This window comes from Peromyscus leucopus, chromosome 11, assembly GCF_004664715.2.
Source record: "Peromyscus leucopus breed LL Stock chromosome 11, UCI_PerLeu_2.1, whole genome shotgun sequence".
Taxonomy (NCBI): domain Eukaryota; kingdom Metazoa; phylum Chordata; class Mammalia; order Rodentia; family Cricetidae; genus Peromyscus; species Peromyscus leucopus.
The window spans coordinates 54966944-54982934 of NC_051072.1; the positions used below are offsets into that span (position 1 = coordinate 54966944).

General features: G+C 46.0%; 1 protein-coding gene across 1 annotated transcript in view; it reads right to left on the reverse strand.

Moving 5' to 3' along the window:
- Positions 1–15991, reverse strand: part of Arsb (arylsulfatase B) — a 164696-nt gene that overhangs the window by 53331 nt on the left and 95374 nt on the right. Inside the window, exon 6 of the mRNA XM_028871646.2 lies at positions 12516–12586. Coding sequence (XP_028727479.1) covers positions 12516–12586 — 71 coding nt within the window. The remainder of the gene's footprint in view (positions 1–12515; positions 12587–15991) is intronic.

Genomic DNA, 15991 nt, shown 5'->3' on the forward strand with positions numbered 1-15991 from the left:
CAGCTACCTGTGAGGTGAAGCTGACCACCAGCCGCCATGACCTAAGCAGCATGGCAGATTCCTGCCACAGTATACAGTGGTGTCTCTAAGGCAGCAGTGTGCTGCCTGGTGGACTTAGCGTTTGCTAGTACAGACAGAACAACAACAACAACAAGAGGTTTCTGGGCTACACACTGCTTGATGGAGGCATAGACCCACTGCTTCCCACAGTTGGTGGTGAGCATGGCTCCCAGAGCTGGCGGTAAGGTAAACGTACTTCCACCATGCTGGGAAGCAGAGGTGGGCGGAGCCGGCAGCCAGGGCTGTTGCTTTGGTCCTAGCCACATTGCAGTTTAAATCAATGGTCAAAAAGTGATTACAGATTCACAATAGGACAGATTCAGATGGAAAAAACTTCTAAATGGTTTACAGTGTGTGTAAAAATGTACATAGGGTTGGAAGAGAGAGGAAAATGAATTTAGACAGTTATATAAAGAAATAAATAGTTTAAAAAAATGAAGTCTTTAAAAAGACAGTAAAAGAAACATAAAAGTTAAGCCATGTAAGGATGGAAATTACACAAAGAATCTAAAGAATGCATATTATTATATTGTATTTAGAATTTTTAACTGCAGAGACATTCTATTGTAGGAGCTACCAAGTTAAACCAATATGTATATTTTTAAGGTATTTTGACTTCAAAATTTATGTCTAAGGATATGATTGCTTTGGAAAGGAGGTTCTACTTTTATTTCCACAGAAGATGAGAACCTGTGGATTGCTTCCAGGCTAATATAGTTTGATCAACCAAGACCCCCTGAAAGGTCTCTGATGACACCATGGCCCAGATGATCCAACATCCAAAACAGCTTCAAAGCAACTAGCTGAGATGATCTGGCCTCACAAACTACTACAGTCAAGATTTAACTATAGTTCTTAATTTTCTCAGGATCCCCATAAGATTAGCAGCACCCATAATCATCAGGAGGAAGTAGAATTGGAAGCTATGCCCAAATTCCCAAAATATTGTTTATGTATGTTTATTTTTACTTAAAGCAGGTTGATTATAAATGAAATCTCTTTCTAAAGAAGAAAAGGGGGTATATATATATATATATATATATATATATATATATATATATATATCTGATATATATATGAGATAGGATGAAAGAGTAGATTATTGAATCTACTTTTAAAGAGCAACAACTTGTTTGAAATATTTTACATTGCTATAGATTTTAGTTTATTGATACAAATTTAATTTTGTTATACTGTATGTATATTTCTACTCTTGTTTAAGGTATTATGTTTATGCAATTCATTTAAAATTGTAAAATATAATACGAAATACAGATTAATAGTCATCTATGATAATCAAACTTATAGTTAAGTTTTTTTTAGGCATACAAAGGTATATTTCAATTAGGTAGGTAATCTTTAAACACTTCAAAGACCTACATGATATGGCATTTAAAATGTTTTAAGAACTTAGACCTTTCTGGACATTGAGACACGTCTGCTCCTGGCAGCACCAATCTACTTCAGAAAAGATGATGGGCATCAAAGAAACTCATTATGGAGTTTGCTTTCTTTGTGGCAAAAGTTAGCCACTGGGCAAGAAAAAAATGCTCGTCTTGATTGCTTGACAGAATGCTGTATAAACTGGACATGCATGACCCATAGGAAGATGACCTCTGAACTTTGCAAGGTGAGATGGTCCTTCAGGTTCCTGCTTCACAAAATAAACTGACAGACATTCTACAGGACATGGGGAGAAGTGACTGACAAACTTTGCCAGAATGAGCGGAACAGTCCTTAAAATTTCCTGCTTCACTGAAAACCATGCCAGAGACTCTAGGCCTGTTGGCTGAAGACAGATGCCCTAATGTTACAGAGGAACTTTAGATGACTGTCCAGGCAGCCAGATGCCTGTCATTTCTAGAATTATGAAAGTTGCTTGCAATGCATTTCCTGTTTACTCAGATAATATTATAACCTTCTGGGGTCTTTGATGGAGGTGAAGACTAGATAGCTATAATTATAGTTTTCCTTAGTCATGATAAAAGATAAATTAGTTATAAAACTTTAGACTCACAAAAATAGGATAGACGATAGAGTATTTTGTAAAATTTTGCCAAATACAAATAGACTAGATAGTGTAACTGCAATTCTTGCTTGATAACTGTTTTGTTACATATAATTTTACTATGTTAAAGTTAAAACCTTCCCTTTTGATTAGACAGAAAAGAGGAAGTGCTGGGGGATCTTTCCGTAAGCTGTGAAAATGTGTGGCTCCCACTGGATAATAAATAAAGCTGCATTGGCCTACAGCAGGGCAGGATAAGGTTAGGCGGTACATTCAAACTAAAGACAAGGTGAAGAAGGGTGGAGAGATGTGAGCCCACCACCAGAGGAGCAATGTCAGCAGACCAGTAATGCCTTGGCTGTGTAGTAACATACAGATTTATAGAAATGGGGTAATCTAAGATGAAAGAGCACCGGGTGGTGGTGGCGCACGCCTTTCATCCCAGGACTCGGGAGGCAGAGCCAGGCGGATCTCTGTGAGTTCCAGGCCAGCCTGGTCTACAAAGCGAGTTCCAGGAAAGGCACAAAGCTACACGGAGAAACCCTGTCTAAAAAAAAAAAAAGAGAGAGAGCTAGCTAGCAAGAAGTTGAAGCCATAGGCTATACAGTTGGTAATTATTATAAGCCTCTGAGTAATTATTTTATAAGCGGCTGTCAGACCACGGATTGGAGAGATTTGTCTGGATTTCTGGGCAAGGCATGACTGGAGAAATTTCCATCTACAGTGTCTATATAAGCTTATGTTAAATTAACTTCAAATTTATGATTCAAATCCTGTAAGAATGTGTTTACATGTGTCTATTAATGAATAAAATCAAGAGAAAGCAAGAACTGTAAAAGACACACTAAAACATCTGCAAGGCTTATTTTGGGGTGGCCAGAGAGTGCTGTAATACAATTTTTACCACTATCTTCGAAATTTCCCGTGTTTCAATGCTCCCACTTTCAATGCATTACTTGAGCAAGAACAATTAGGTAGCTCCCACTGCCTGCGGGATCAAGTTCCAGTCCCGAGGCTGGCCAACCCTTACTCAGATGCTTTCTCTCTCACCCCCAGCAGGCTTGAGTGTGTCTCCACACACAGTCTGCCACTTCCTGTGGTGAGGAGGCTGCCTGTCCTCTCAGCAGGCAGCCTGTGGGAGGGAGCAGGGCCCTCCTGCATTCACAGAAACTCTGTCAGACTCCATGGAAACAACTGGCAACTAGCCAAATATCGCTCATACTATTTCTACCACTGTCGCCTCCATCTGTTATTTGAATTTATTTAAACTTGTATGTTATTCTTTCCTCCAGTTATCTTCTAGGCTACTCCATGGTTTTCATAAAATCCAGGGCAACGGAGTGTTTGTGGTAGACAGAATAATGCCTTCCACCCCCAGGCACCATTGAGTTCCTTCTCCTGATTTTTCCAGCACCTGTGAAGGTGTTGGGCTACAGGGAAAGCGGAATTCAAAGTGCAGATGGAGGAGGCTCCTGAGCAGCTAGCCACCAAACAGGGAGGCAGCCTGGCTCTCCAGGTGGGCCTCATGTCATCCTGAGAATCTTAACATGATGGACAGGACAGGAGACCCTGTGAGAAGGGAAGCAGGGTCGGAGGCCTGCAGCACCGGAAGAACTCAATCCCAGAGACAGGTCAGAAGGACTCACTGTTCTGGTGGAAAACTCCACCTCAGCCTCGGGCACCCACATACCCAGAGAGTCTGGAATGCTCTGGTGGAAGGTCCTCCTCAATCCCCCCCCATCTCTCTCCCCCCAAACCCAGCTTCATCCTAGGAAGCCCACCAAACACAGCTCCTCTCCCAGAGATGCTCAAGACCACTCCCACAGGGTATTTAAACCGCCCCCCCCAACAGACACATGGTATTTTAGTCTCTCTTCCCTGTCTCCTTTGGCGTGGGGGTGGGGTGGGATGGGGGTGGGATGGGGGTGGGGATGGGCAGAATATCATCTAGGAATAGTTTACCCATTAAACCTGGGCTTTTTCTTAATTCGGTCTGATTTGGATTGATGCATCAGCATAGAGACTTATATCGGGGTACAGAAACCTTTCACACACCTCTCCTTGGACCACTGGGGCAGAGGTTAAGCACTCTCAGAGCACGGTTAAATTCTATTCAACCACTGTTCCTGTTGAGAAGTCACTGTAAGTGTCTCATCAGACGTGTTCTGATGAAATGTGTCCGATCTGCTTCCTGACTGCCCGGCCAACCTCATCCTCTGGTTGCCCTGCCTTCCCCCGCCATGATGGGCTGTATCACCTCTGGAACTGCACACCAACATGAACCTTGTCTTCCCCAACTTGCTTTACATCGGGGTGTTTTATCTCAGTCACAGAAACGTTTAAAGCCATAGTTGAAATGTCTTGTTATACCAGAATGAAAGAAGAGGAATCGAATTAGTTGGAGATGAGTTTGCCTCGTTCGTGATGCTGGGCTGGGGTGGGGGCAGCACACACGTAAATGAGTGCTGTGTTTTGAGTGTGTCCCCAAGGGCTGGCATGCTGAAAGCTTCATTCTCAGTGAGGCCATGTTGGGAGGCCATGCACCCATTAAGAGGCGGGGCTTAGTGCCTGGTCATCTGGCCACAGAGGGGCAATGCCGCCCCCTTCAGGAACTGATGCCCTTGACTGTCAGTAAAGATGAGGTGGCCCTCTCCTCCTTCCGCTGGCTCCCAGGGTCACCACCTGGTCACCCCCTCTCACATGCACCTTCTTCTAGATGCCACCCCCCACAACATGACCCAGCCGGTGGAGATCTCACCAGAGCCAGACAGATGTCAGGGCCAGATGCAATCTCCAGAACTGCAAGCTGAACGCACTTCTTTACTTACAAATTACTTGGCTGCAGGTATTTTCCTATCGCAATGGAATGCAATGGGGCTATAGAAAAGTAATCCCACAGTGATGCATGTGCAGGAAGGGAATTTGGTGAGGCAGCGGGTCCCCCATCAGATGGCCTCACTCCCAGAGACAGGGCCAAGCCAAACCCTACAGTCAGCCTCTGTCCTCTGACGCCAATTACCCTGATGCCTCCAAACATAAAACTGGGGCCGTGGGATTTGCTAGTGTGGTGTGGCCGACATCCATGGCGAGGATTAATTAGCATTTTTAAAGTGCTGTGGTTTGGGTTTGGTTGCTGCATTTCCTCAGGAGGAAAGGCAGAGGTCTAGGTGGAGAGTTAGCCGCAGAGGCTTGACGGACGTTGTCACTTGAGATGTGCTGTGTGGGGTGGGTGAGACAGGGCACACGGCTGTGGGGCTGGATGCTCAAGGCATCAAGAAAACCATACAGGGAACAAGCAGTAGAGCTTCCAGAACGGGAGAGGAGGCCTAGATTCCTCTGAAAGTTCAAAAAGAGAAAAATTACATGTGCCGGGGCTCCGCGAGGGAGGGCGCGGAGTGACCCGCGGCCAGAGAAGTGTGACAAACTGCAGATGACAAATAGTGGCAGCTCAGCATGCATCCTGCGAGCATGAAGATGAGCTATGGATAAGGTCCTTGCTGAGAGAAAGGACTCAGCAGAGAAGGCTGGGTCTGTAGTGGGTCTGTGGGCCTGTGGGTCTGTGGGTCTGTGGGTCTGTGGGCCTGTGGGTCTGTGGGTCTGTGGGTCTGTGGGTCTGTGGGTCTGTGGGTCTGTGGGTCTGTGGGTCTGTGGGTCTGTGGGCCTGTGGGTCTGTGGGTCCGGGGCTGACAGCAGAGAAGTCTAGTTACACACTGGCTTCTCTGTCCGACACTGTGTCACAACTTTGGAGACAGCATGATCTCCACAGAGCCTCGAGTAACTTTCCAAACTCGATCCAACACGTTATTTTTGACTGTGGACGGTGACATGTCCTCATCACTGGAGCTTAAAACTGTAGACATACATAAAGCAGAAAGTGCAGCATCCTCCCCACCCCAACAGCCACGATATAACTGGTGTTCACGGCAGAGGGGTCTATTTACAGGACAGTGCTGTGAGTGTCCTCAATTTCTTGGCCACAGAACAGACCACTGGAAGAACTCATCCCAGGCTCTCAAGAAATGAGTCACACTACCATTCAAACCCAAGTCCGACACACTCCAAACTTCTACACACTGCACGAGCTGATACCTCCCAGCCCCACATTCTTCTCTTTCTGCCTTCAGTGTGGTTAGCACAGGGCATGAGCAGGGTGTCCAGGACCAGCTCTACAGTCAGAGGCAATCACCATCCAGAGTCAGACCACATGCGAAGCCAGCAAGGCTGGTCTCCCTTAAACACAGCATACCCCCACATGCCATCACTGTGGTGAGGTGATTGTCACTACAGTCAACCTTTTCCCATCAAATCAGTGAAGGACAGGAATTGAGAGAGGCCTAGAATCAGTATGGTTGGAAATGTCTGAAGGGAGGAGCCCTAAGTTCAAGCTCCATTATTTAACAGTTATGAAGGACCTAAAACCTTGATTTCTCCATCTGGGTTAGGAAAAGGGGGGAAAGCCTGACTACCCAGGTACCTCTAGAACTTCGCTATCTTATGCAGTAATGCACAGTACTGAGCTGGTGCAGCCCACCACACTCTTCACATTCTGCAGTAATGCACAGTATGTGAGCTGCTGCAGCCTACCACACTCACTACATTCTGCAGTAATGCACAGTACTGAGGGGCTGCAGCCCACCACACTCACCACATTCTGCAGTAGTGCACAGTACTGAGCTGGTACAGCCCACCACACTCACCACGTTCTGCAGTAATGCACAGTATGTGAGCTGGTGCAGCCCACCACACTTTTCACATTCTGCAGTAATGCACAGTACTGAGCTGGTGCAGCCCACCACACTCACTACATTCTGCAGTAATGCACAGTACTGAGCTGGTACAGCCCACCACACTCTTCACATTCTGCAGTAATGCACAGTATGTGAGCTGGTGCAGCCCACCACACTCACCACATTCTGCAGTAATGCACAGTACTGACCTGGTGCAGCCCACCACACTCACCACGTTCTGCAGATAGAAGGAAAGCTAATCTGAGAACAGGTGAGACCATCACCGCTCTTGCTAGACTATTCTGAGCAAAGGGAATGGATGGTAACAGACTCACTGATCAGCATGCATTGTTTCATAGAATGCAGGCACTGAGCAAGCTATACAGATGGCGTCTGATCTGCTTGGAGCACATATCTCTGGCAAGAAACAGGTGAGCATGAGTAGGAATGATGTGAACATGATCGGAGAAACAGGAGCATGAGGTGATGCATTGAAGAGAACAGAAGCACAGGGTCTTCGGAAGCCCCACACGAACCAAAGGGACTGAAGTCTGGAGCCGTCAGCATGACACTCTGAATCTGAAATGTCCTCTACAGGCTCTTATTTAGATGCTTGTTCCAGCCACCAGCTGCTCCTCAATCTGTCCCCCTGTCCCCTTCCTGATGGACACCTGTCCCAAATACAGCTTCCCTCCCTTGAGTTTTTTCCATCAGATGATACAGTCACAGTGACATGGAGATAACCAGTACAGAAAACTGGCATTGGTCTACCCTCCATGGGCAATGTCCTTGGTCCTGTCCTGAGCAGAGGCCCAGAAAGCAGGAGTGCAATTATTTGTCTCCCTCTTCTCCTCAGTGAGTACCTCCCCTGTCTGGAAGCCGTATGGGAGAGGGGCTGAAGTTCCGACTAGACACTAATCCCTTCTGGTGGGCCGCTTTGGAATCGGACCTCTAGGTGTTCAAGGTGGAAATGTGGTTATATCTATTCCCAACTTCAGCCCACTTCCAAAATAATGATTGAGTACAAATGCTAAGCAGGCCGAAATTAGTAATCTTGGAGGCCACTGAGCATAGACCCCTTCCTCATGGTTGGCTCTGGACCTCATCTTTTTTTCCTGCTAACACTAGAAAGGAAACATTACAACTGCCTCTCCTTAGGCCTTCTAGTCAAAAGAATGGAATCCCTCTGGCCCTGAGTGGAGACATAACATTCTGATCTCCTCCAAAGACTAGAACATTATATATACTATGTTGTCTCTTCCCTTGAGCTGGACCTGTCAATCACACGCCCAGAGTCTCCTCCCCAGGAAAGCCGATTCACCCACTAACACACTCAGGAGGCTGGAGGAATAACCACCCCCTAATGAGATAATGTCCTCACACTTCCCACATGGCCCCTCCCCGATGCAGGGGCTTGCCTGTCTTCACTGCCAAGCTTGCCTGCCTTTTGAGTTCTAAACTCAAAAGTTTTAATTTTTTCCTTCTCTTTCTGCACTGTTTTTCAAAAGTGCAGCCATGTTCTCCCCGTCTAAGCATGCTTTCCCTGGCCTCCCGCTTTCCCCCTCATCCTCTGAAGCCCCGCACTCCGCTCTTCGGCCATCAGCTCCTTGCCAGCCTCCGCCGACGAGCATGCCAGCTCTCACGGCCCGGCCCTCAGAAGGCATGCCATTCTCTCTCCACTCTCCTCCATCGACCTCCATTCAGCAGCTGCCAAGACTTACAGCTGGAACACTCTGTTGCTTTTCTTTCAAATTCTCATAAAATGGTCCCCGAGCTGCCTTCTGAGTCTGTTTTTAAATGCTTTTATTAATGAGATGACGAGTCTAAGGAGGGAACCCCAATTTCCCTGGACGTTCCCACTACTCTAAAGAGGGGGTAGGAAGGAGTGACTGCTAAACCCAAGAGCCGGCTTCTGAGGGAGCCTGGGGAATATGTGGAAGGCAGGGCTCCCCTGGGAAACACACAGTTCATGAGGTGAGGAGACCTTGGAGAAGGAAAGAGGACAGGGCTCAGGGAGGTGAACAGGAGGTAGCCATAACAAAACCACATATTCATGCAAACTAGTCTCTTGTTTATATCGTGTCCAAGGCTTTCCTTTCTATTCAGTCATTACTGCCTGTTAACAGGTGCTCCTAGCAGAGTGTGGCTTCATTATCCTGCCCCCAGTCTGATCATCAGTCTGGGAGGCTCTAGAGCTGGGAGCCAGCTGTGGCTCTGGGGTAACGCGGGCTCAAATGTCAGCCCTTCTGGATACACTAGACAGCTGCTTTCTGGTTTCACAAAAGCTTCTAGAATATCTTCTTAGACTTTCCAGACGTTGTCCTCTAAGTTAATAGTTTCTTATAACTGGATTTAATTTTTCCCTACAAGTAACTGCAAAGGAAAGAGAGCAGGTTCGTGTCTTCATGGTAAAAAGCAGCAGGCCCCAAAGAGAGCTTTTTTCTTTTTCTTTTTCTTTCTTTCTTTTTTTTTAATTTTTTTCTGATTGTGCCTCACAGCAGATTGAAGTGACTCAGCCATCGCAGAAAAGGCCCGCAGGGTGGCTCTGTGTGAGGAGGAGGGGGGCACGATGCTCCCTGCAGATACAGACGACGGAGGACACCTCACTCATGTGAACCAAGTTGGTAAGGAAGGCCAGCATCAAGCGGGTTTCTTTGTAGGAGGCACAGAAGATGGCTGAGGCCGAAAAGTGCCTCTGAATTAACGACCACGATGATAGAATTTAGCACAGCCTCCGAATAACACACTGGACACATCCTAGCGGCTGAGGGGTGGAGTCCCCCATCCAGACCTCCGCGCCCCTTCTAACCTGCACGCTGCAGGAACCTCTTGTCCATGTTATCATTTTGCTAGGAGTATTTTAGGGAGGGCAGCCAAAAGTGACGGCAACTCACAATAAGAACCCTGCTGCAATCAGGGCTGCGATGGTCACATAAGAATCTGGTTCTGGGTTGTCACTTCTTTTTTTTTTTTTTTTTTGGTTTTTCGAGACAGGGTTTCTCTGCGTAGCTTTGCGCCTTTCCTGGGACTCACTTGGTAGACCAGGCTGGCCTCGAACTCACAGAGATCCGCCTGGCTCTGCCTCCCGAGTGCTGGGATTAAAGGTGTGCGCCACCAACGCCCGGCGGGTTGTCACTTCTAATGCCAAACGAAACTATAGCCCAGTGGGTGTGCAGCCACGGGCTTGCTTATTTATTTATTTATTTATTTATTTATTTATTTATTTATTTATTTATTGTGTGTGTGTGTGTGTGTGTGTGTGTGTGTGTGTGTGTGTGTGTGTATTTAGCAAATGAAGACAGTCCACAGCCATTATGTGGGAAGCATATCCTGGACGCTCTGCAGCAGGGTTATATGAGAAGTTTTTAAATCTATTCCTGCATTCCTGCTGCTCTCCAGGCCTCCCCAGGAGATTTTGGTATTCCTGGAATAGGCCACGCGTCTTAGGTGTGCAGGGCAGGGAAAGTTTAGAACCATGTAGCCTCAAGGTAACTAATCACAGGTCTCCGGTCCTCTGTGCACCTGATAAACTGATTTCCTAGCACCTTCTAGAATAGCTCTTCTAGACCAACAGAAATACAATGCAAATCACATATGTAATCCTAGGGTTTCTACCAGTCACATTTTAAGAAAGGAAAAAGAAACAGATGACATATTAATAGTACATTCAACTTAACATATTCAAGTCCTGTCGTTCCAACACGTATGCACCATATGTGTACCCAGTCTTCAAAGTCCAATATGTACTTTATACTCAGAGCTGACGTCTCAACCCATAATTACCTACCTACCTTTCCAGGGCTCAGCAGCCACATGGAGCTGGTGACTACCACAGCGGATGGCACAAATCTACGGACCGTCTTGGCAGTCCTCAGGATCTAACCCACACTTCTGCCTCTACCATCCATGTAATTTTACTCCAGTAGAAGAGACACTGCTTGCCTGTTATTAGAACACTTTCCCCTTCCAGGTTTAATGCATCCACTTGGGTTTGGCAGAGTGGTGTTTAGCTTTTAAAAATTAACATCCTGAGTATTAGATTTCAGATGGCATTTTCAAACGTAATTTGTTTTTCCTGTCCATCCTTCTATTCCCCCATCACCATCACCCTGTCTCAGAAACCCTCCTTCCCCTTTCATGGTCCTCTTTTCCCAGTTTCATGACTATAACTGCACTCACATATATTCAGATATCTAAACATTACAAGCTAAGATCTACATATGAAAGAACATGCCATCTTTATAACTCTGGGTTACTGTGCTTACTAGAATAATTTCCGGATTCATCCATTTTCCTGGAAATTTCATATTTTTAATTGCATCTAATCTCTCCTTAATTGTCCACTCTGTGATAAAGTAATGATTAGTGAGTGCTTATCAAGTCCTGGGCACTTGTGCTAACTGATGAGGATCAGAACACAAACAAATCCTAGATCTCGGCATCCAGGCCCAATTAGACTATGTGACCGATGCTATTCAGGGGCACGAAGTGACACTGAGAGGGGACAACTGCTTTTCGTGGGGCTTCTGGAATGCTCTGGAAACTGCAGAGAGGCAGGAAACAGGTACTGAGTTTGGGGATGGTAAAATCAACTCTGTGCTTTGAAATGGCAAGCAGGACAGGGAATGTTGGGCAAGAACATGACAAGGCCAGGCGAGAGGAGGGTCTTGGGGTCACTTGGAAAGGACAAAGAAGTAAAGAGAGTTAGCCGAGGCAGTACAATGTCTGGAAAGGAAGTGGCATGACCCCCACATGAGCGCAGGGAATATGACAACACCCCCTGAGGAACTGACAAGGCAGGTCTCCGGCAGGCAGCAGGCACAATGCAGCTGAATGATTCCCAGGACCGTGAGGAAATGGGCACCCGTGAGATTCAGCAGGTTCTGTGCAGCACCCGGCCAACCCAATCAGATGCTGTGGATGCTCGCACAAGCCTAGAGCTGACAGCGGCTTGTCTGGTGGTGAATTTTCTGGAAAAGGGTTCTGGAACTTTTAGGTAACACAGGTAGTGACAAGATACGGGCGGTAAAAAGGGGCCTGTGGGCTCCTGTGAGCTCCTGTGGGCGCCTGTGGGCTCCTGTGAGCTCCTGTGGGCTCCTGTGGGCTCCTGTGAGCTCCTGTGGGCTCCTGTGAGCTCCTGTGGGCGCCTGTGGGCTCCTGTGGGCTCCTGTGAGCTCCTGTGGGCTCCTGTGAGCTCCTGTGGGCGCCTGTGGGCTCCTGTGGGCTCCTGTGAGCTCCTGTGGGCTCCTGTGAGCTCCTGTGAGCTCCTGTGGGCTCCTGTGAGCTCCTGTGGGCTCCTGTGAGCTCCTGTGAGCTCCTGTGGGCTCCTGTGGGCTCCTGTGAGCTCCTGTGGGCTCCTGTGGGCTCCTGTGAGCTCCTGTGGGCTCCTGTGGGCTCCTGTGAGCTCCTGTGGGCTCCTGTGAGCTCCTGTGAGCTCCTGTGGGCTCCTGTGAGCTCCTGTGGGCTCCTGTGAGCTCCTGTGAGCTCCTGTGGGCTCCTGTGGGCTCCTGTGAGCTCCTGTGAGCTCCTGTTGCATATGGCCAGCAAACGGCAGAGCCAGAATTCACTAACTTCACAGAGTACTGAAGCCACTATGAGATTACCAGAACATGTGTCGGGAAGAAATGTTTACACTAACATCAGCTCTGGTGGGCTAGTGTGCTGGTGTCTCCTAAAACACAACAAAACATTTAACACAGCAGCAAAGGCTGGGTACTCACACGGTGAACTGTCGAAAAAGTCCTGATCAATGTTATGCAGCAGCTCCACTCTGGGGGATGGGCTTCCTTCACTGGAAAAGAAGTTTTAGGAAAAGTTAATTTCTCCTCCAGTGGGCATGCACTGTTTTATGACTTCTTTTCTTGATGCCTACAGAAAATAACAAATCTGCCAGTGAACAATCTTATCATAATTCAGATGTATCCAAAAGCTGTGGCCGGTGGATCTGCATGGGGTCATTTGTCTATATCATAATAATTACTGTAAGCACCACATAAAAATGTCAGTGTCCGGCCTATGATGACACCACGGCTATATTTAAATGTGACCATTCTTTATGGAAGAAACACAAGCCATCTGTGGGGACATCACACTGACCATGTAGAAGGAAATGAAGCAAGAACATCTTCCAAAACAGTGGCCCCAAAACTGCAGATGCAGCAGCCTCCTCAACATTAGCTATGATACAATCTTCAAATCTTTCTCGTAGCCAAAGAGAACACAGATTTATTTTTTAATTAATGTATTGAGTCAAGGTCTCCTGTGGCCCGGGCTGACTTGGAACTTGCTATATTATAGCAAAGGCTGGCCTTGAACTCCTAATCTTCCTGCAGATTTTCTGGGGTTGTATGCTTGTACCATCACACCTGGGTCACAGATTTAATAGAAATACAGGTTAAATCCATGCCTTTAAAACCTTTTTTTTTTTTGGAGAGGACATGTAACTATAGCCACAACCTAACCTATACTGCCCCAAAGAACAAATGGATGTCACTTAGTCCAATCTGTTCCTGTTATAGGAGAGAAATTATGTCCTGAGTTACTACAAGAATATTGGGTTGTGTGACTTTGAAAGCAGGGCTCTTTAGAGACTGAGAATGCTAACACCCTCTAGATCCCTGCTCACCTTGACCTGGTGCAAACTGTGAATCAACATAAACTACTGGAAGAGAGCTGAGGACACTTGCTAATCTAGTATCCCTGCTATGTATTGCTGGAGGCAAAATACTGTGAACATCCCAGGACTCATACACATGAGTAAATGAGAAAGCTCTTGACATAACTAAGACGACATGATTTCCAGAAGGCTGATGTCCACACCCAAACTCACAGCTAGTTGTTTATAACAGTGATTTGAGATTTCAAAGACAGCAACATTTCAAAAAGTACCATCCGTCAATTTACAACTTGGTGTTTCCCAAGTAAGAAAATGTTAAAATACGGTTAATACATTGAAAACCAAATCATAAATTTATAAACTCAAGTTCCATTTGCTTTTGGGATACTATCTTACAAGGACTCCAATTTGCAGTAAGGCTCATTAAGGAAGGGAATGGCTCAGTTGCCTTTAGCCTACTGGCTATGGGTGGGTTAGGACCTCTGTTGGTCTTTTCTGTGTCACAGATTGCAAGCCCAGTGCCACTTTGAGATCTTTGGCAGCAGTTACTCTACAGCTCATGTGGTTGAGTCTGTATGATAATGAGTATCTAAAAATGGGTAATACCTGGGGGGCGCTCACCAACCTAAGACAGAGTGCCTGTGTGGCCTGGGCAGGTGTCTCCATGATGGGTAAGGTGACCTGCTGATGTCCCACACAACCTAAATCAGAAGCTCATTTATTAGTAAAAGGGGGACCTGCAAGGCCCTGGCCCCCATTTTGGGTAACTGTTGCCTTGCTTGCTGACCTTGACCTTGATATCCTCCCTATGCTAATTCCCTCCTGGGTTTCACCCTCCTGAATGCTTAAGGGAAGTTCCTTTTCTGTGTATCCTGCATAATGGGTGTTAACAGCTTAGATGCAAGATTGTAAAACATCAGTAGCAAACTTCTGCCCTCTGGGTTTCTCCCATTGTGCTGTAAGCCTGTATTTAAGACCTCCTACCTCCTTCAATAAACGGTATTTGGCATTTAAAAAAAAAGATAGGAAGGGGTGTGAAGGAAGGGACTATAAACACAAGGCTGCTACTGATAAAAAAAACAACACACTCTTAGAGCAAATCAGACTTCACATCATCACTATGGCAGAGCAAAAAAAAAAAAAAAAAAACTCTTGGGACAAATAAATATGTGCAGGCAAACAGACCATTTGGCCTAGGATTGCATTTGGTTTTGGTTATGTACACACATCTTTTGTAATAATGCACTTGGCAGCCTAGCTCCTTCACCTGCACATCCCTCGAGCACACACTTCTCTCCTAAAAATGCACCTAGCAACTGCTGAACCCCCCTGCATCAGGCTAAACATACCCATCTCTGAGCAACAGTAGGTTTCCTCCCTCCTAGTAACAACTGAACTTAGTTTCTATTCAAATGTACTCCTCATATATGTGAGTATGAATAACTGAAGAGCCAGTCTGGTCTTAACTGGTTTTGGGTGCATGTTGTGACCCTAGAAGAATCCACTATTTACCATTTATGCTTACACAAGATTGAGTATGTGTACAACTAAAACCAGATGTATTATGATACCAGGCATACACGTAGAAAACTGATTATATCACCATCTATCAACACCCTCACTATAATCCTTAGGAACCAAATTACTCTCAAGCCTCCTAAATAGAAGTCCCAAATAACTGGGCTCTTTAATATTCACGTGGCCTAGTGTCCGTCTTGACAGTGTAACACTCTGTAATAATATACACCATTTTATTTTTATTTGAATAAAGTGATCTTGCTACTTTTGAAAAAAAAAAAAGAAAGAAAGAAAGAAAAAGAAAAGAAAGCCAAATCAAAAGAACTTCAACTACTATCAACACTGTTTCCTAAACTAAGTTAATTTCACACACATAAACACACATACAGACGCACATAGCAAGAGAAACACAACCTGGATATATGTAATGTGAATATTTTGTAATAGTTCAAATTGTTCTTCTTTACTTCCATGAAATACTCCCACTAGAGAGCCGAAGGTGAATAGCTCAGAGATGGCCCTAGTCTCCAGGACAACGCTCACGCAGGATGTCCCACGGTCCCCAGCCCTGAGGGGCAACACTGCAGGATGGGTTGGTGTTGACTGCAAGGCACATCTCTAAGGACCCTGCTCTCCCCATTTGCTCCTGAAAGCACTAACTGCCTACCTACAGATTCTGGAGACCGACGGCTCGTCCCAAACTGGGTTTGGTTGCAGAGGTTCTAAATGCGAGGAAGGGGAGATGTGCAAAGAGAGCAGTAACTATAAGAAAATGTGAGCAGGCTCAGCAGTTAAGTGCATGTACTGCTCCTCTAGAGGAACTGAGTTCAATTCCCAGCAATCCTGTCAGGTGTCTGTAATTCTAGCTCCAAGTCAGAGCCTCTGTGGGTGCCTACACTCATGTGCACATATGTATACAATTAACATAATAAATAAATAACTCTTAAAAAAAAAGAAAATGTGAACAGAATGATGATGATGATGGTGTCTTGGCATAAAAACAAATAGAGTTAAACTCCTGAACAACATTAGCAAGCAAGTAGGAGGGGATGTCAGACTGAA